General features: G+C 48.2%; 1 protein-coding gene across 1 annotated transcript in view; it reads right to left on the bottom strand.

Annotated features, from left to right (window-relative positions):
* The window catches only part of LG10H20orf27 (linkage group 10 C20orf27 homolog), a 71,844-nt gene that overhangs the window by 26,655 nt on the left and 24,311 nt on the right, over window positions 1–20,878 (bottom strand). Inside the window, exons 2-3 of the mRNA XM_048508997.1 lie at window positions 15,476–15,584; window positions 2,559–2,701 (exon numbers count right to left, since the gene is read on the bottom strand). Of these exons, the coding sequence (XP_048364954.1) occupies window positions 2,559–2,701; window positions 15,476–15,494 (162 nt within the window). The 5' untranslated portion in view covers window positions 15,495–15,584. The remainder of the gene's footprint in view (window positions 1–2,558; window positions 2,702–15,475; window positions 15,585–20,878) is intronic.

Raw genomic sequence — 20,878 nt, 5'->3', positions numbered from 1 at the left:
CTTCAACGGCAGGTGGCCCGGATGCTGCAGGCAGGCAGGCAGCGTGTGGTCAGGTCCAGTCTCGCAGAACAGGCGGCAGACGAGAGCGTAGCCAGAAGACTGCCCAGTGGGTCAAGGCAGGCGGCAGGCGAAGGCGTAGTCACGGGTCAGTTCAACGGGTCACGGCACCGGAGATCAGCAGACCAGGCACACGGAGGCAACCGGAAAGCCTGCACTTTTCCACTCGGCCGTTTGCAGACACGTCTCCAAAGACCACGAGTGGTCAGCCACCCTCGTGTTTGTGAATTCCAGCCGGGCCGTTTAGAAAACCACCCGTATTTAGTCCAAGAGCCCTTCAGAGCGGATCGGTGGGCTGGATCCGGCACAACCTCTTGCGTCACAGGAAGGTTCCAGGAGCAAGAGAAGAGCCCCCCCCCCCCCCCCCAATTCAATGGTGGAACGAAAATGCTGGATCCAGCCAGAGAGATTCCAAGGACCATTTTCTGTCATTTATTTAGCAACTGCTAGCTTTCAGCAGCTGGCACCAGCCCAGGCAAAGAATTTTCCCCTTTTCCCCCTGCATCAAAGTCTCACCTGGAAGGATAACGACCCCTGGCAGAAAAGCTGGACGCAAGCGGCAGCTTGGAAAACCATCTCCAAAGAAGAATATAAACCAAAAAACTACATCCTTTTCTGAATTAATACTGATGAAGTCATCCTTTTCATGGACTTCCTGCTGCCAGCGGGGGGGCGGGGGTCCAGGGTGGGGTTGAGGGCACTTGGAGGTAGCAGGAAGTCCTGCTGCCTCGTCGTTTTTGTGTGCATCGTTTTGGGGTAGAGGCACGCGAAAACGACGAGGCAGCAGGACTTCCTGGTCACATGGGGGGCCGATTTTGCGCCCCCCACGTGACCAGAAGAGTGGTGCCTGGGTACCCCTTGTCCCTAGGTAGACATGCCACTGGAGGCTGGCGTCTTCAGAGGTGTATCACAGAGGGAAGTCTGTTACACTCTGTGTCCAGAGAGAAGGAAATGTTTGGGGTATATACTGCCCATGTCCCAGGTAAGTGTTTGGATGGAACTTGTTATGCAAAGATGTGGCTGATAGCATTGTATTGTGGGTGGGGCTTATCAGTCCAGATGGAAAGAAGATACATAGAACCCTAGAGTTGGAAGAGACCCCAAGGGCCATCAAGTCCAACCCTCTGCAATGCAGGAGCACACAATCAAAACACTGCTGACAGATGGCCATCCAGCCTCTTTCTAAAAACCTCCAAAGAAGGAGACTCCACCACACTCCGAGGTAGTGAATTCCACTGTCAAACAGCTCTTACTGTCAAGAAGTTTTTCCTGATGTTTAGGTGGAATCTCTTTTCCTTCACCTTGAACTCATTACTCCTGGTACTAGTCTCTGAAGCTCCAGAAAACAAGCTTGCTCCCTCACCGACACGACGACCCTTCAAATATCTAAGCAGGGCTACATTGTCACCTCTGAACCTTCTCTTCACTTAAGAAGAAGAAGAAGAAGAAGAAGAAGAAGAAGAAGAAGAAGAAGAAGAAGAAGAAGAAGAAGAAGAAGAAGCAGAAGCAGAAGCAGAAGAGTTTGGATTTATATCCCCCCTTTCTCCCCTGTAGGAGACTCAAAGGGGCTGACAATCTCCTGGCCCTTCCCCCCTCACAACAAACACCCTGGGAGGTAGGTGGGGCTGAGAGAGCTCCAAAAAGCTGTGACTAGCCCAAGGTCACCCAGCTGGCGTGTGTGGGAGTGCACAGGCTAATCTGAATTCCCCAGATAAGCCTCCACAACTCAAGCGGCAGAACTGGGAATCAAACCCGGTTCCTCCAGATCAGCGTGCACCTGCTCTTAGCCACTGTTCTTAGCCACTACGCCACTGCTGCTCCCCTTAACCAAACATCCCCAGCTCCCTCAGTCTCTCTTGTCCCGACTGAGAAATGTGGAAAGATGAGAGAATTTGCTACAATCGCAATGCTCGCTAGTCTTGTAAACAGACCTCCAAAATAGGAGTTTCAGGAGAATTGGAAATTATATTTCTTGCTGATAAATAATGTTTTGGAGAAGGAAGAAATGTCAGCCAAAATATGCAATTAACATTCAAAAACAGATCCCATGTACCATTATCTACAGATGCTTTTGAGAAGTGAGAAGGGCGACTGTGTGATTTGCAGTTAATATAATTAAAGTGCAGCAGATATTTCATCTATTCTGACCTTTAAAAGAAAACTAATCTGAGCCGCATTGTTTGAATAATGATAGATAAGAATGACTTTATATAACAGAATATGATAAAAGGTAAGACACATTCATAAGTATGTAACTTTTTGCCATTTTCATCCATGAAGATTTATTCAGTTATATGGTATTATATCTATAATTATATTAGGTTATTTTTTTAAAATAATAACATATAAGACATGGAAGCCCAGGGCTGCAGAGGCAGGCAATGGCCAGACATTTCTGTTTGTTTCTTTCCTTGAAAACACTATGAAAACATGCCACGAGCTGGCTGCGACTTAACGACACAGCAAAAATGTTGCCAAAGAATCAGGTTCCCAGCTCTTACCTTCACCAGGAAGTTCCCGTCTTTCTCCTTAGTGACCATGACCACCGAATCATGAAGCTTCTCATCAAAGTGGACGTGGCTGGAAGAGCCCTCCACTGTCTGGTTCGGGGCGAAGCGGACGCTTCCGGTCTTGGGCTTAGTGCCTGTGGAAGGGAAACCAAAGTGGCACGTGGATTAAAACTGACCATCTTCACCTGGAATATTGTGTGCAGTTCTGGGCACCGCAATTCAAGAAGGATGTTGACGAGCTGGAACGGGTCCAGAGGAGGGCAACCAAAATGGTCAAAGGTCTGGAATCCATGCCCTACGAGGAGAGACTGAAGGAGCTGGGGATGTTTAGTTTAGGGAAGAGAAGTTTAAGGGCAAACATGATAGTCCTGTTTAGATATTTGAAGGGATGTCATGTTGGTGAGGGACCGAGCTTGTTTTCTGCTGCTCCAAAGACTAGGACCAGGAGTCATGGGTTCAAGTTAAAGGAAAAGAGATTTCATCTAAACATCAGGAAAAACTTTTTGAGTCAGGATTCTCCAACATGGCACTGGTAGATGTTATGGTGCCTGCTACTGAAGGGATGTCATGTTGGTGAGGGAGCAAGCTTGTTTTCTGCTGCTCCATAGACTAAGACTGGGAGTCATGGGTTCAAGGTGAAGGAAGAACTTCCCGACAGTCAGGGCTGTTTGACAGTGGAATGCACTACCTTGGAGAGTTGTGGAGTCTCCTTCTTTGGAGGTTTTTAAACAGAGGCTGGATGGCCATCTGTCAGGAGTGCATTGATTGTGTGTTCCTGCATTTCAGGGGGGTTGGACTTGATGGCCCCTGGGGGTCTCTTCCAACTCTATGATTCTATCTGCAGATTCTGGGAATAGTGTCCAAGCAGCAAGGGAAGGAAACATCAGCACGTTAAAGCGCCGGGAGACCACAGCTGGCTTGGCCCTGGGGAGGGGAGGGAACAGGGTTAGGTAGCCCACCCCCAGGTCTGGCCTGAAGATCTCAAATTTCAACTCATCTCTAGATTACAAAGCAGTTTCCCTGAAGACAGTGGCTGCTTTGAAGGCTGCACTTGTGCCCGGCTGGGATCCTTCCCTTTCCCTGCCACCGCTAGACCCCTCTCCAAACCTCCAGGAATTTCTCAACACCGAGTTGCCAACTCCAGAGAGTGAGCTTGGCTATGCCCGAGTCAGCAGCCCCAGATTCACCTTGCTGGCGGACTCCCCAGGGCAGGGGTCTGCAACCTGCGGCTCTCCAGATGTTTGTGGACTACAAATCCCACCAGCCCCTGCCAGCATGGCCAATTTACCAGCATTTGTCTGCCTGTCATTCTCCCTGGGGCAGGGGTCTGCAACCTGTGGCTCTCCAGATGTTCGTGGACTACAATTCCCATCAGCCCCTGCCAGCATGGCCAATTGGCCATGCTGGCAGGGGCTGATGGGATTTGTAGTCCATGAACATCTGGAGAGCCGCAGGTTGCAGACCCCTGCCCCAGGAAGAATGACACAGGCAGACAAATGCTGGTAAATAAAATGGCAAGAGGACACATTTGCATTTACTGATTTATTCACATCCCATTTTCTCCACTGTTGGGATTCAATGCAGCTTGTAAAACATCCTTCTCCCTCCTCTGCTATTATCCCACAACAGCAGCCCTGTGTGGTAAACCAGGTGGAGAGTTTATGAGCATATTTTTTTTAAAAAAAGAGCTACCTGGACAGAGAACACAAATGGTCAAACAGAGGTACAGCCTTTTTCCCCATGCCTCGGTATATATTATTTTTTTTACGTTGGCCATCTAGACACCACAAGGTCAGGCTGAAGAACCTCTAGAAGGCTTCAGACAACAAATCCGAGAGCAAATTGCTCCTGATAAAACGCTACTGCACAGCCTGGACGCTGCAATACAGCTATCTCCTCACAGCCTGTTCCGATTAACATTCAGCGACATATCCCACACCCTGGAATCATGATAGCAGGTCTAGGAATCAAGGCCAAAAAGAGGTGAGCCCAAACAGAGCTTCCAAGAATAAGAAACGCAGACAAGATGAGCTGTGAAATATAATTTTTTGCAATCGCTCCATGCCTGTGCAATGCGCAGAGGACGGAGGGAAGCCACAATTCATCGCACTGAACGTTGCCCTGTATGAATGGGGGTAATGTGGACAGCCAACCGTACTTCCAAGGAATTGAACGTTTCCCCAGCTGCTCACACAGATTGCATTTGGCCATTTTCATATTCCTTTCCTCCATAGCAGGGGTAGGGAACCTGCGGTTCTCCAGATGTTCAGGAACTACAATTCCCATCAGCCTCTGTCAGCATGACCAATTGGCCATGCTGGTAGGGGCTGATGGGAATTGTAGTTCCTGAACATCTGGAGAGCCGCAGGTTCCCTACCCCTGCTCCATAGAAAGGGGAAGATGCTTTTCTGCCCATCCTCCCAGAAAAATATCAAAGGACAAATGAACGAATCCTTTACAATCTATCCCCCCCCCAGCTGGATCTAATCAACCAGATGGCTTAGGACAGGGGTGGCCAACCTATGGCGCTCCAGATGTTCATCATGGACTACAATTCCCATCAGCCCAGCCTATTGGCCATGCTGGCAGGGGCTGATGGGAACTGTAGTCCATGAACATCTTGTTATGGAAGTTTTTACCCACTGAAAACTCCAGACCTAGTTGGCTAATAGCAAGTTAGGTTTATTAACATGTCTGCAGACGTGGAGAGAGCAATACCATGGTATCAACTCTCTGAAGTCTGCATTGCAACACAGCTCATTTTAAGACATTTCTGAACAGACCCCCCTGACCACTTCTGGCCAATCTGGCGGCTGTCCCTTGAGCTCACAATCTTGACTGACCACTTCCCTGGCGAATCCAGGCTGGGCGACCCACGCAGGCTCACAATCTTGGACTGGTTGCAAATCAGTACATTCCAAATATATATATTTTAAACAGAATTAGACATGTTTTCAAAGGGCGTTAAAAGCATACATTCAGTACCATCTGGACTTTGGAGTTACGTGTAGAGGCTGACTTATGGTTTCTGTCCAGTAAGCATAATCAGCAAAAGCCTAACCAGTTGGGTGAACCATCTTCACATGCTTCAAACCCCTAAGGTCCGAGTGTTCACTGTTGCCCTTTCACTCCTTGAGGAAGTATCTGGTTCTGGTTCTTTCAAAATAGCAAGCGCCCAGCGGACCTTGGTTCCAGTAGCTTACCCAGACACTGGGTTTCCTGAGAGCAACCACAAAATGTATTTTTAACTATGAATATATCTCAACTGTGATCTTGCAACAAGCATATCTTTATAATTTTTATATCAATCTGGAGCACCATAGGTTGGCCACCCCTTGCTTAGCGTTACCCACCCCCAAGTGCCAGCTGGAGACCTCCTTCAATGACAACTGATTTCCAGACGACAGAGATCGGCTCCCCTGGAGAAAATGGCGGCTTTGGATGGCGGACTCTTATTACTGCAGGCAACCAGCAGGCCATTGACCCTGCTGAACTCCTATTCCCGCCTAAAACTGACCCATCCAAGGTCCTCCCTCCAAAAATCTCCAGGAACGTTCTGAGCGTGAGCTGGCAATCCCAAGACTGCTTAACACAGCCTCATGCTACAACAATGATGGCAAATCTTTTTGAGACCGAGTGCCCAAATTGCAACCCAAAACCCACTTATTTGCTACATAGAAGTGCGCCAACGTAGCAATTTAACCCTGAAAGTACCGAGGGTTTTGGACTTTAGAAAAGCGGCTATTGGCTCACAGGTGTGTCGTTACTTAGGAGTAAGCTTAGTGGTGAAGCTCTGCGGGTGGCTTTGCTTTGAAGCAACCGTGCAACTCTTCCAACAGGTGAATCACGCGACTCCTAGGAGGGCTGCATTTACTCCAGAGAGCAAACCCTATTGCCAGCGACCGAAGCTTACTCCCCAGGTAAAGGATCGCCTTTGGTTCTCATGAAAATCAGTGGGGTTTAACAACACTTAACAGGGCTGCCTCCCCAAAACTAGGTCTTAGGTTTAATGCTAATAATTGAGCCCAGCAGCCCAGGCCAGCCTAGATGTGGGAAGGCGACTCTGTTTGCACGTGCCCACAGAGAGGGCTCTGAGTGCCATCTCTGGCACCCGTGCCATAGGTTCGCCATCACTGTGCTACAACTTACAGGCCAAGAGCCCAGGCGCAGTAGCCAAACTATTAAGGAATGGCCCATGTAAGTTTTTGACCTGAGTTCCAGGCACCATCTGACATTTATCCCTGGACAAAGAAACATGGAGTTCAGAAGTACCATCAGATCCACGCCTGATCTTCCAGAGAGATCGTAACCCTATGCAGAACCAATCAAATTCTATTTCCCAGATCCGTCTTTGTCCCCACTTCCCAGACCACGGATTCCATCTGTTTGTCTACATTAGGTTTCAGTTTATAAAATCACTTTTCCAGCCCTTCGCCAAGTCCAGACGTTGGCTCAGCAATTCTGCCGTCTCCCTGGATTTCTTACCTTTGGTGGAGGAGAGAATCCAGAATTGCGCTACTGCGCCCGTCCAGCACATCAGTGAAGACTCTCAATCCAGGTTTCTGAAATAGAGCCTCACGCAGATGTAAACACAGCCAGTCAAAGAACACAAAATAGAAACGAAAATGGAAATCATGCGAATGGCTCTCAGGGAATGGCATGCTAAAATAGCTGAGTTTGCCCAAATGGTAAAATTAACAAAAAAATTATTAATGGGAGAGCGTCCTCTGAGTTTAAGGATGAATAGACACAGTTAGCAAACGATCTTGACTATATGCATATAAGAATAAATTAATGTTGATAAGCTTTGAGGAGTAAAGAGAGAAACTATAGATAAGGCGCAGAAAAATGAATGTTGTTATGATTGGACTATAAAAGAAACATCTGTACTTCGGAAAGCAATCTCTTTTCAGTTATTAAACTTAGGGTAAGTAGGACAGATGGTGACTGATATGTCTCCTGACGGTTGGTGGGAAGGCTATGTATGTAACAGCTGGATCTGAATTGCTTTGATGGCATATGGTGTCAGACTTTGAGTTTGGATAAGTTATTCATTAACTGTAATCGTAAGCTATTGATTGACTGTCAGCGTAATCTTTATTTTTAAGATGTATTTTTAAGATGTGTCCAGTTCTGGTCGCCGCATCTCAAAAAGGATATCGAGGAGATAGAAAAAGTGCAGAGAAGGGCAACAAGGATGATTGAGGGACTGGAGCACCTTCCCTATGAGGAGAGGCGTCGCTGGCGCTTTGGGGGGGCTCTTTAGTTTGGAGAGGCGACGCCTGAGGGGGGATATGATTGAAGTCTATAAAATTATGCATGGGGGTAGAAAATGTTGACAGAGAGAATTTTTTCTCTCTTTCTCACAATACTAGGAACCAGGGGCATCCATTGAAAATGCTGGGGAAGAAGAATTACAGGATCTAATCCAAAGGAAACTTACTTCTTCATAGCGATGTGATGATTGGTGGTTTGGAATCTGCTGCCACAGGAGGTGGTGATGGCCACTCACCTGGATAGCTTTAAAAGGGGCTTGGACAGATTTATGGAGGAGAAGTCGATTTATGGCTACCAATCTAGATCCTCTTTGATCTCAGATTGCAAATGCCTTAGCAGTCCAGGTGCTCGGGAGCAGCAGCCGCAGAAGGCCATTGCTTTCACCTCCTGCATGTGAGCTCCCAAAGGCACCTGGTGGGCCACTGCGAGTAGCAGAGAGCTGGACTAGATGGACTCTGGTCTGATCCAGCTGGCTTGTTCTTATGTTCTTATTAACAACATTATCTATTGAATTAGGGGGGGGGGGGAACCATTCCAGCACCCAGTCAGCTATCCATGGGGTCAAACAAGAGACCCCAAAGACAATCTTCCAGCAAGGAATGAAGCCAGAGATGTGGGGATCCTCCCAAGTCCACCTGTGCTAAGCAGCCGAGAGAGATACCCTGGTTGAAGAGACTTAATTGATGCAGGACAAGCAGACACACAATCCCACGGAGTTCTAACTGAAGGGGAATCAGGGTCATGTTAATTAATTAACTATGTTAATATGCATTCACTAAACTGTGCTGGTGGTGTAGTGTAGGTAGGTAGAACTGTTGTTGTTGTTAGGTTGTTTGGTTAGGTTTCTAGATATTATTATCATTATTATCATTATTATCATTATTATCATCATCATCATCATCATCATTATTATTATTATTATTATTATTTATTAGATTTAATATACCGCTCTATCCCAACAGGTCTCAGGGCGGTGAACAGTATAAAACATCATAAAATAACCATGTAATTTAAAACAGTTACATTCTAAAACAGTAGCCCACAAACCCCACATACTCAAGCCAAAAGCAACCCCCCCTCAGAGGAAAGAGACAATGGGTCTCAGTGGTGTTAAAGGAACCCTTATAAGCAGAAGGGGACAGACACTACTGAGCACCATCAGCTGGCTGGATTCTCGAGGCCAGGTGGAACAATTGGGTTTGAGCCCTGTGCTGGAATTCTCCAGGATCCCTTGCCAGAACCTGGATAGCTGGTGGTAGAGTGTTCCACCAGGCGGTTATGAACCCGTGAGGCCTAATGGATCAAGTAGAAGACCAGCCCAGCATCTCGTGAGAGATAGGGATCTCCAGTAGAAGTTAGCGATCTGCCTGACCCGCAGAGGTCGAGCTTGGAATATAAGGGTATCACGATCCGAAGGTCACGAAGATTTAGGTCCCAGGCGTAAAGCACCTTGAAGGTCAGTACCCACACCTTGAAAATGATTCGGAATTCAATGATTGAAAATGAAAATGATTCGGAATTCAACCGGTAACCAATGCTTTTACTAATGCTTTTACTAAGAAGTCGCCATCTATTTGCTCAGCTTTGTGCTAGGTCTGGATAAATCGCTATGTTAATTGTAAGGGTAAGGTTATTGTAGGTGGGTTGTGGGAGAATCGTATTTTGGATATTGTTATGTTATTTGCAGTTATTCTGGCATTTGTAATTTATTGTAATGTTATGCTATGGTGTAATGTTCTGTTATTATGTTATTGCGTATTATTTTGTATTATTTTGCTGGTGTGCCCCACCCTGAGCCCTCTGGGGGAGGGCGGTATATAAATTAAATATCTAATCAAAATTTTAAAAAAGGCTTAGAGGCGGAGCATCCATTTGGCACACAGAAGGGTGCAGGTTTAGTCCCCGGCATCTCCAGTTAATGGGCTCAGGAGTAGGTAATAAGAAAGACTTCCAACTGAGACCCTGGAGAACAGTAAATAGAACAGAATTGAAGTCGGCCCGCGAGGGTCGCAAGGAAGAGGCGAGACGCAGCGAAATCATCCGGTGGAGAGAGTCAGCTGACGAAGGCGTGATCCGTGGATCTGGCAACTCTACAGTGGTCTGGTCCTAGCACCTTTTATTAGGGGTTTCAATGAGAGCGTGTCCCGGGAGGCAAGGCGGAGAATACTGTACAGTGCATGATTCACGGGGTTGCCTACGTGTGGGAGGAAACGTTCGCGTCTGGGTCAAATCCATACCTGGGAACTGGCGCCCTGTCCCCTTTGTCCTACAGGACATCTGGTGACCGTGAGATCCAGGCAGTTCATGACCTGTGACTCCCGCGGGGGCCTAGAGCGAGTGGCGTGTGCACCCAGAAGGGCACAGATGGCACAGGCATTCCTGCGCTCTTTCTGAGGCTCTGCTGGGTTCGCGGGGCTCACCCCTACACAGAATGCTGGCCACAAACGAACCATCACCTGATTCAGCATGAGGCAATTCGGTCACCAGGCTCAATTTAATGTATTAGCTATCCCATACAAATTCCTTCACCGTTTTGGGCCCTCACACCTGCAAGACCACTCTCCCACAATTCTCTTCCACAACAGCTCTGCTCACCCAAGCAAGACCTCCTGACGCCACCCACCTGCAAACGGGCAAAATCAATACCTGGTCAGCCACGCGCTCCTCCCTGAGGCTGCTGGCTCCAGCCACAGGAGGATCGGGAGGGCTCCCGTTCTCCTGGTTTCCCAAAACTCTGCAAAACTGAATTAATTCAAGGACGGCTTTTCGACGCAAGAAACAGGGTGGCCCTGTTGCAAAGGCCTTCGCAAAGTTACTGCGACAAATCATTGGGAGCGGTAAAATCATAGAATCAGAGGGTTGGAAAAGACCCCCAGGGGCCATCAAGTCCAAGCCCCAGCAATGCAGGGACACTCAATCGAAGCACTCCTGTCAGACGGCCATCCAGCCTCTCTTTAAAAACCTCCAAAGGAGGAGACTCTAACTCTCCAAGGTGGGTGCATTCCATAATCAAAAGCCCTGACTGTGAGGAAGTTTTACCTGATGTTCAGGTGGAATCTCTTTTCCTGCACCTTGAACCCATGACTCCTGGTCCCAGTCTCTGGAGCAGCAGAAAACAAGCTTGCTCCCCCCCAACATGGCATCCCTTCAAATATCTAAACATGGCTATCATGTCACCTCTGAACCTTCTCTTCCCCAAACTAAAAATCCCCAGCTCCTTAAGTGTCTCCCTCATGGGGAATGGATTCAGACCTTTGACCACATTTTGGTTGTCAATATCCTTCTTAGTGCAATTGTGAGACTTTATGCATAATATTCCAGGTATTCTGCAGCAATGTGTAGTTTGCTGCAATTTGCATCCTACCATGTAATCTTGTAGTGTTCTTTGTGTCATGTTAACACCTACACTTTGCTCAAATTCTGTCCTTCAGATCTCTGGTTGATTCTACTTCCTATTTCATTGTTTACTCAATGTCCCTGTTGAGCGTACTGACTCACTCTGTGTAACGCTCCTTAACTCCCAGTAAGAAAGGAACACTATAAATAATATAAATGAATAACTGTGGGTATCTAGAGTCATTTGAAAATACAGAGCTGACTTAAATGGAATTGTGCGGTCGTTTCATTAAGGTCAGCCTTGTCTACGCTGACAGGCAGGGGCTCTCAAGAGTCTCAGACCGAGAAGAAGAAGAAGAAGAAGAAGAAGAAGAAGAAGAAGAAGAAGAAGAAGAAGAAGAAGAAGAAGAAGAAGAAGAAGAAGAAGAAGAAGAAGAAGAGAAGAAGAAGAAGAAGAAGATAAGAAGAGAAGAAGAAGAGAGAAGAAGAAGAAGAAGGAGGGAGGAGGAGGAGAGGAGGAGGGAGGAGGAGGAGGAGGAGGGAGGAGGAGGGAGGAGAGTTTGGGTTATATCCCCCTTTCTCTCTCCTGCAGGGGAGACTCAAAGGAGGCTTACAATCTCCTTGCCTTCCTCCCCTCACAACAAACACCCTGTAGCCAAAGTGGGAGTGGGAACTGAGAAACCTCAAGAAGCTGTGATGTAGCCAAGTCACCCAGCTTAAAGCGTGTGTGGGAGTGTACAGGCTAATCTGGGTGAATAAACCTCCCACAGCTCAGGCTGACGAGCTGGGAATCAAACCAGTTCCTCCAAGATTGAATACCATGGCATCTGCCAACCTCCTAAGCCACTTGCTCCTGAGAGGCCTGGCACATCACCCCTGGCATGGCCCTTTTAACTGGAGGTGCCCGGGACTGAACTGGGGACCTTCCGCAAGCCCAGCAGATGCTTTTCCCGAGCCACTGCCCCTCCTCCAGGGCAGTCAGATCAGACAACCTTTTTATGAGCTCATCACTCCTGGAGACGTCAAAAGCACTTTGATGCAAGACATGTAACTGCTGCTTGAAGCGCACGTCCGCCTGCGCTCCATAGGCTGATTGGGATGTAGGATGTGCACGCATACATGGATCGCAGGGTTCTACCCCGCTGCCGGAGGGATGGCTGCAGACTGGAACCAGGACATGACAAAAGCCTTATGAGCCAGTGTGGTGTAGTGGCTAAGAGAAGGGAAACTCTAATCTGGAGGAGGCTGGTTTGATTCCCCGCTCTGCCGCTTGAGCTGTGGAGGCTTATCTGGTGAACTAGATTAGCTTGTGCACTCCCAACACATGCCCAGCTGGGTGACCTTGAGCCAGTCACAGTTCTTCTGCGCTCTCTCGGCCACCACCTCACAGGGTGTTTGTTGTGGGGGGGAGGGAAGGGAAAGGAGATTGGAAGCCCCTTTGAGTCTCCTTGCAGGAGAGAAAGGGGGGATATAAATCCAAACACTTCTTCTTATCTCACTGGGTGACCTTAGGTCAGACACTCTCTCTCAGCCTAACCAACTTCACAGGGCTTTTGTGAGGGCGAAATAGAAGAGTGGAGAAGAACATCAGCTGTTTTGAGGAGAAAGCCGGGATGCAAATGAAATAAGTAGTTATTTAATTAAGTTCTGAAATAGATGCGTCAGTGTCCTTTAGCAGGATCTGCTACTTAACATGAGCTGCTTCGCCCAGTCCAGTGTTGGGACCCGCTCCCGCTGCTCATCGAGACCACTGACCCACAGAGAAACCATACAGAATCCCCCCTTGTTTGTGTGTCAAGGCTTTCATGGCCAAATCACTAGAGACAGTGGTGGCAAACCTTTGTCACTCAGATGTTAAGGTTACAATTCCCCATCAGCCCCTGCCAGCACTTGTGGTGGCCATGCTGGCGAGAACAATGAAACCAACAATCCTGCTGGAAGTGATACTCTCGGCCACTAAGTGTTATGGAGTTTTATGGCCGATGTTCAGTGGCATTTTTTCTCCTGGCGGTTTCTCTGGCATCTGTAGCTGGCAAGTGACGTCAGAAAAGCACCTGAGCTTCGACTCCGCCTAACAGAAAAACCCGCAACACCCCCTATCGTTCCTGTCGCTGTGTCCCAAGGAAATGGCTGACAAGATGAAACAGAGGCCCAGAGATGGAGGGAGCGTTCATGACAATCGAAGAACAGCTCTCAGGGGCACGAGGTTCATCTTTTCATGATGTCTGACTTGATACTGTGGGAGATAAGGCTGGTACCCAGGAGATGCTGAGAAAGTAGACAAAAAAGACACACTGCTCAAAGGGGAAGCAGAGGCGCATCAGATGGAATCTCATTTCCAGCACGCCAAAAAGCTCAGCTGTGTCCTGCTCGGGGGGGGGGGGGGGGGCTTTCTGGTTGTGTTGCTGGAGGATGGGTCTTGAGAAGAGACTGGTCATGCTGTTGGGGTCTCTGAAGCCGGAGGAGGCAAGACCTCTCCAACTCCCCCCCCTCTCCCCGCCGCCGCCAGCCTGCCCTGCAGCTGTGCTGTTCTCCCGCCAGCAATTAGTTCTTCTTTCTCGTCTGAGCCTGCAGGGGTTTTGTATGCAAAAAAGCAAAGCAGCCCAGCTGCCACTCTGCGCCTGTCAAATATGCAGAGATATTTTCCACCCAGTTCTTTGATTTTGGGGGTGGGCTATCAGGAGCAGGTCCCAAATCAACTTTGGGGAGGGGAGATGAGGTTTCCATTGTATCACATCAACGCTTGGCTTGCCTGTGGATGAAGCCCCTGGCATCTCTCCCATCCCCCCCACCCCCACTGTGTATCCTTCCTCTCCTATTAAAACCAGGGGGCATCAATTGAAAATGTTGGGGTGGAAGAATTAGGACTAATAAAAGGAAACATTTCTTCACACAACGTGTGATTGGTGTTTGGAATATGCTGCCACAGGAGGTGGTGATGGCCACTAACCAGGATAGTTTTAAAAGGGGCTTGGACAGATTTATGAAGTCGATCTCTGGCTACCAATCTCAATCCTCCTTGATCTGAGGTTGCAAATGCCTTAGCAGACCAGGTGCTCAGAAGCAGAAGCAGCAGCAGCAGAAGGCCCTTGCTTTCACATCCTGCACGTGAGCTCCCAAAGGCACCTGGTGGGCCACTGCGAGTAGCAGAGAGCTGGACTAGATGGACTCTGGTCTGATCCAGCAGGCGTGTTCTTATGTTCTTAATGAACAGTGGCTAACTGTCCCTAGAGGGAAGAAGGGAGGGCAAGAAATACAAATACTGATCTGCCAAGGAGAGATCAAGAGCAGGGCAGCCAGGGACCCCAGTGCTTCTAAGGGGACTTCTCCCCATCTGTTAAGGGGGAAAGGGCAACGGTGCATAGGCAGTTTTCACCACACATGTGTGCGCGTATGTGTGGGGGTATGTACATGCGTTGGTATAGAAAGTCCTCAGTCGTGAAAGAGTTAATGATGCTGTTTGTTAGTAAACATTAGGTTAGCATCGCCAACAGAGCATCGAGTACTTGAGGGTATCTGCATTATTAATGAGGAACTTCATTAACCCCTGTGAGGTAGGCTGGGCTAAAAGTTTAGCTGGTCCGAGCAAGCTCCGAAGCCAAGTGAGGATGTAAACCCAAGTCCTTCCTGCCCCAGTCTGTCACTCTAACCACTAGGAGCTTCCAGTACCCTTTAAATTCAAGAGGGACAGCTGGGAGACCCCAAGCAACTGACAGCCCTACAGACTTCTTCCAGCCCTCTAAAGACAAACGAAGGAGGCGCCTTTGGCTTCTGATCGCAGGGACCAGCAACATGCTACATTATGATAACTGCCCCTGAGGAGGCAGCCAGCTGTGCACAGCTGGGCATTCATTCATAGCGACAGGACAGCCAGAGCAGTGTAGTGGTTAAGAGCAGGTGCACTCTAACCTGGAGAACTGGGTTTGATTCCCTGCTCTGCCACTTGAGCTGTGGAGGCTTATCTGGTGAACCAGATTAGCTTGTGCACTCCAACACATGCAGGCTGGGTGACCAGCTTGGGCTAGTCATGGCCAGACTCTCACCATTACACCACCTCACAGGTTTGTTGTTGTGGGGGGGAGGGAAGGGGAAAGGAGCTTATCCCATGCCCCAGGTCTCCACAGGAGGGAAAGGGGTGGGATATAAATCCAAAAGTTCAGGAGAAGGTGGTGTTGTGAGTCTGGCGGAATAAGGCTTCCTGCTGTGGCACAACAGGAGGAATCACCTGAGGCCAGGCTGGACGCTCAGGTCGCTATGGAGACAAGCATCCTAGTACCACCCTGGTCCCAACTTACCCTTATTTGCTGTAGCCATTTCCCCCACCAGCAGTTGCTGTTTCTGGTGCCACGGAGGAGAATTTGTGCCGGATCAGCAAGAGGCCATCCTCGATGGAGATGCAGCAGGCTGCCTCGGAGGAGGAAGAGGAGGAGGGAAAATGAAGAAGAGAAAAGAAGGAGCCGCAGTTAGACTTTCTAAAAAAGAGCTGAATCGCGCCAGCATCCCCGGTCTCCCAGGTGGGAGGTGCCCTGTTTGAGAGGCTCCCCTGGGTCCTAAGGGCTGACATGTCCCCAGCCCCATGAATGTTTTAGGAAAAGAGGGGGGGATCTGTCCTTAAGGTGCCCCTCAGTTTGCTGCAATGGGCTCACACAGCTGGCCATTTGGCATTTGCTGGGGGGAGAACTTTTAGAAACACACACACAGGGTCTTTTCACACATACACAGACACACACACCCCCTGTAGAAGCCGCTGCTGTAGCCTGGACTAAGAGGCAGCTGTCGATTCAGCACAACGTTAAAGGCGTCAGCAGAGAACACAAGACAATATTGAGATGCGGTTCCTACAGTACAGAGCTTAGATCAGGGGTCTGCAGCCTGCGGTTCTCCAGATGTTAATGGACTACAATTCCCATCAGCTACCGAAAGCAGCCCAGTGGCCATGCTGGCAGAATGATAGTATGAATCCCACTTGTGAGCTTGTTAATAGATCAACTTCTCGACAGCCAACTTGAGTGTGGGTGATCCCACTTCTGATTGTGGGCAGGGAATCGACAGAATGGAACTTTCCCCCATTAACCCGTTCCCCTCCCCCCAAGAAACCTTGCACTTAGAAAAGTAGCCCATCAGGGAAGTTCAGAGGAACATTCAGTCATGTTAGTCCCAACTACAATCCAGAAGCAGAGCCCAGACACATCCCAATCCAATGTGGCTTTTTCGCTGCATGGGTGGGTGGGCATATGGATGAATTTATACTGTTTGGGCTGAACCCAGAAGCTTCTCTAAGGTTGATTCCGCACTTGAGTTATCGACCTAAGTTCGAGCTGCATTCGACCTAAGTGCTCCGCACAACCACCGGGATTGACGTGGTTTTGTACCAGCTTTGCCCCATGTAACAGTCAAATTTCTGACTCAGTTGGGAACTACTACTTTTTTCAGGGGAACCAACAGAACTCAGCTCGATTCCAGTAAAGTCGCGGGAATCTCTGGTGCCAGAGTCCCCATTCCAGCCAATCACAGCTGAGTGTTTGAGGGCATCGCGTACAGCTGGCCAATCAAAACACCTCGCCGTCCACCTCCACTCCTGTAGCAGTTTTACTGCGTGTGTGGGGATAGATAGACGGATCATGGCCATAGAACAGTAGCCAATCGGAACAGAGAGGCGAAGAGGCAAAGGATGATTCCACCCTCCGAGCTGGGATCAAGATGGTTGCAGTGGGGAATAACAATGACATCGACCTAGGTCAGTACCCTTCTCAGGGAACTGGGGTGAACCCTATTTTGCACAAATTAATGCCCGAGATAAAGCCTAACTTGATGCTGTCTGAATTAAATGTATCAATGCGGCACAGAAAAATTATTGAAAAAATCACTGAGATTGGAGTCTCTCTGGATGACCTACTTATCCAGAGGCCAACAGATTATCAAAAGATAAACTGCTGGAATGGGATTATCAAAAATCTCTAATGGCTACAAACAAGACCTGCTTTCCAGTAAATCATCTTATAGTTGGAGGTAAAGGATGCATGTCTCAACACCTTCGATATTTGATTGTCCTTAGATTGAGATGCGCCCTTTCCATGGCAAGATTTAATGTACTCCCCTGTGCCTTAAGAGTTCCTAAATCTGAAAGATTTTGTCCTTGTAACACTGGGCAAGCGTTAGTACACACACTGTTCTACTGCTCAAAAAAGGAGCACACAAGGGCAAAATATTGGGCACAACTCTTTGTGCAATGTGATGGTTTAGCGCCGTGGTGGCGAACCTTTGGCACTCCAGATGTTATGGACAACAATTCCCATCAGCCCCTGCCAGCATGGCCAATTGGCCATGCTGGCAGGGGCTTAATGGTATGGTGCTGTCCTGAGTAAAGAACCACCACCACCTGGGGCATGAACAGAAATTTCTCGACAATCCAGATGCAGATTATTCTGAGTCAGTTGCAAAACTTCTATCTGATGATGATTTTAAATTTTAAAAATGGGGTTGCCGGACGCCACTTGTTATATTTCTTATGTTTATTCCACTTAGTTTTATTGTTTCTACCGCTGTTTTAAAGGTTTTAGTTATTTATGATTGTACATGATGGAATTGTATTTGTGTACCTTAGAATAGCCGAGGAAATAGGTATAAAAATCCAATGAATGAATGAATGAATGAATGAATGAATGAATGAATGAATGAATGAATGAATGAATGAAATTAGCACATCCAGAAGCACATGGACAATTTCAATAGAAAGGAAGAAACCATGAACATTTCAACAGAAAGGAAGAAACCATGAAAATGAACAACATTTGGCAACCTGTGCTGAAAAACACTAGAATAAAGGCAGTGACTAATGAACACCACCCAGACAAAGGATGTCTTCAGGCAGTAAGGAGCCAAAGGGATCAAAAGGTCAGGCTACTACAATGCAGATGCCCTCACTAACTGACTATGCTATCTTCATGGTTACTCGTATGCTAAATGGGTGGATGATCCCACCCAACACATGCAAATCAAGCTTGCTAATTGCACCCTTCACATTTGTTAACAGGCAAATGGTTCTTTCTCCCACCCTGGACATTCCACAGGTATATATATGCCACTTGCTTCACTACCATCAGATCCTCTGAAGATGCCAGTCACAGGTGCAGGCGAAATATCAGGAGAAAATGCTACTGGAACACGGCCATACAGCCCGGAAACCCCACAACACCCCAGTGATTCTGGCCACAAAAGCCTTCAACAATATATTTTCAATAATAATAATAAGAAGAGTTTGGTTATATCCCCTTTTCTATACTCCTGTGGGGAACTCAAGGGGCTTACAATCTCCTTGCCCTTCCCTCTCTGAAGCACCCTGTGGTGGGTGGGGCTGAGAGGCTCAGAGCTGTGAGCTATTGGGTCATAGCTGGCGTGTGTGGGAGTGCACAGGCTAATCTGAATTCCCCAGATAAGCCTCCACAGCTCAGGTGGCAGAGCAGGGAATCAAACCCGGTTCCTCCAGATTAGATACATGAGCTGTGAGATACATAAGTTTATTAGTTGTTTTGTTTTGTTGTATTTCATGTGGTAACTTTAGGATTAATGTATATGCAAATAAAGGCTATGTATGTATGTATTTACTGTTTGGGGAGGAACCACTCTAGCTTGATACACACAACTCATGAGATGCCTTATACTGAATCCAGCACTTGGTCCATCAAGGTAAGAATTATCTACACAGGCTGGCAGCCGCTCTCCCAAGTCTACATGCACAGAACGATCTTTCTCGTCACCTGCTACTTGGTTCTTTTAACTGGAGATGACAGGGATTGAACCTGGGTCCTTCTGCATGCCAAGCCGTGGCCCGGCCGCTGAGCCACGGGTCATCCCCGACAGATGCCCGGGCAGCATGGCCAAGAGCCTTCACTTCCCTCCAACAAACCACCCAAGTATGGGAAGGGATGAATGGATGCCACTGGTGTGTCTCCGAGGCCTCGTTCTTCCCTTCGAAAGCTCTATTCCCTCTTTTGGCAGACGGATAATCTGGATCATTTTTGGCAGTTCTAATATCTGAACCTGACTTCTACTGAGCCAGGCCACCTGGAAGAGCCCAGATGAGAACCATGTTCTCCTACCAGTTAGAGTTCTCCAGGGACTCATGCAGAGAATAGGCCTTCCTCCTCTCCAGCACCTACTGCTGCCTTCAGACCTCAAACTGCAAGAGACGGGTGCTGCCCAGCCCCAAAGACTCCAAGGGGAATCGATCAAGAAGAAGGAGGAGAAGAAGAAGAGTTTCGATTTACATCCCCCCCTTTCTCTCCTATAAGGAGACTCAAGGGAGCTGACTAGCTCCTCCCTCCCATAACAGACACCCTGTGAGGTGGGTGGGGCTGAGAGAGTTCTGAGAGAACTGTGACTAGCCCAAGGTCACCCAGCTGGCATGTGTTGGAGTGCACGAGCTAATCTGGTTCACCAGATAAGCCTCCACAGCTCAAGCGGCAGAGCAGCAAATCAAACCAGCTTCCTCCAGATTAAGAACATAAGAACATTAGAACTAGCCTGCTGGATCAGACCAGAGTCCATCTAGTCCAGCACTCTGTTACTACTCACAGTGGGCCCACCAGGTGCCTCTTTGGGAGCCTCACGTGCCAGGAGGTGAAAGCAATGGCCTTCTGCTGCTGCTGCCTCCAGAGCACCTGGTCTATTGTCAAACCTTTGCAATCTGAGACTCAAAGACAGATCAAGATTGGTAGCCATCGATCGACTTCTCCTCCATCCAATCTGTCCAAGCCCCTTTTAAAGCTATCCAGGTTAGTGGCCATCACCACCTCCTGTGGCAGCATATTCCAAACACCAATCACACGTTGCGTGAAGAAGTGTTTCCTTTTATGAGTCCTAATTCTTCCCCCCAGCATTTTCAATGGATGCCCCCTGGTTCTAGTATTGTGAGAAAGAGAGAAAAATGTCTCTCTGTCAACAGAGTGCACCTGCTCTGAAGCACTACATCATGCTGGCTCTCAAGACAGTTGTGACTTGACAGCTATATATAGACAGAGAGAGAGAGAGACAGAGAGACAGAGAGACAGAGAGACAGACAGACAGACAGAGAGACAGACAGACAGACAGACAGACAGACAGACAGACAGACAGACAGACAGAGTGACACAGGGACCGTCCACGTGAAGCAGACTGAATGCTCGTGATGGGCCCACTGCGGATAAAATGTCCACCTTGGCCTCCAACCGACACCGCACCTTTCCTGCCCTGCATCCCCGAAACAATTTGCACGTACATTCCTCCTTTCAGACTCAAATGTTAAAATTCACCGAAGGTGTTTCTGTCTTACCACTCAAATTACTATCCCAGAAACAAGGATTTCATTAGCACCTCTCCTCCCCCTGTCTCTCTGGAGCGCCAGACACATCGCACAAGATGTGACAACAGGCCTTTGGTGTCAATTTGCCACGCGATGCGTCAAAAATAAAAAATAGAGACCTGGTTTCCAGCTCCTTCTGTTTCTGGCCAACTAAAGATTATGATTTTCTTGTGCAATCCCATTTGAGCTGCTTGTGGGTTTTTTTTAAAACCCAAGCAACAAGAGAACTGTGAAATATCAAGACCAGGAAGAAAACCAAAAGCAGAGAAAAGAGGGAGCGAGGAGTCGGACCACCAGTCAGTGAGAACCCCTCCCTCTCCCCTGGCCAACAGGTATTTTGCTGTGTGAGGTGAGTGGA

The sequence above is a fragment of the Sphaerodactylus townsendi genome, linkage group LG10, assembly GCF_021028975.2.
Source record: "Sphaerodactylus townsendi isolate TG3544 linkage group LG10, MPM_Stown_v2.3, whole genome shotgun sequence".
NCBI lineage: Eukaryota > Metazoa > Chordata > Lepidosauria > Squamata > Sphaerodactylidae > Sphaerodactylus > Sphaerodactylus townsendi.
Note: the sequence above shows the minus strand (reverse complement) of the source record. Positions and strands in the feature narration are given on the sequence as shown.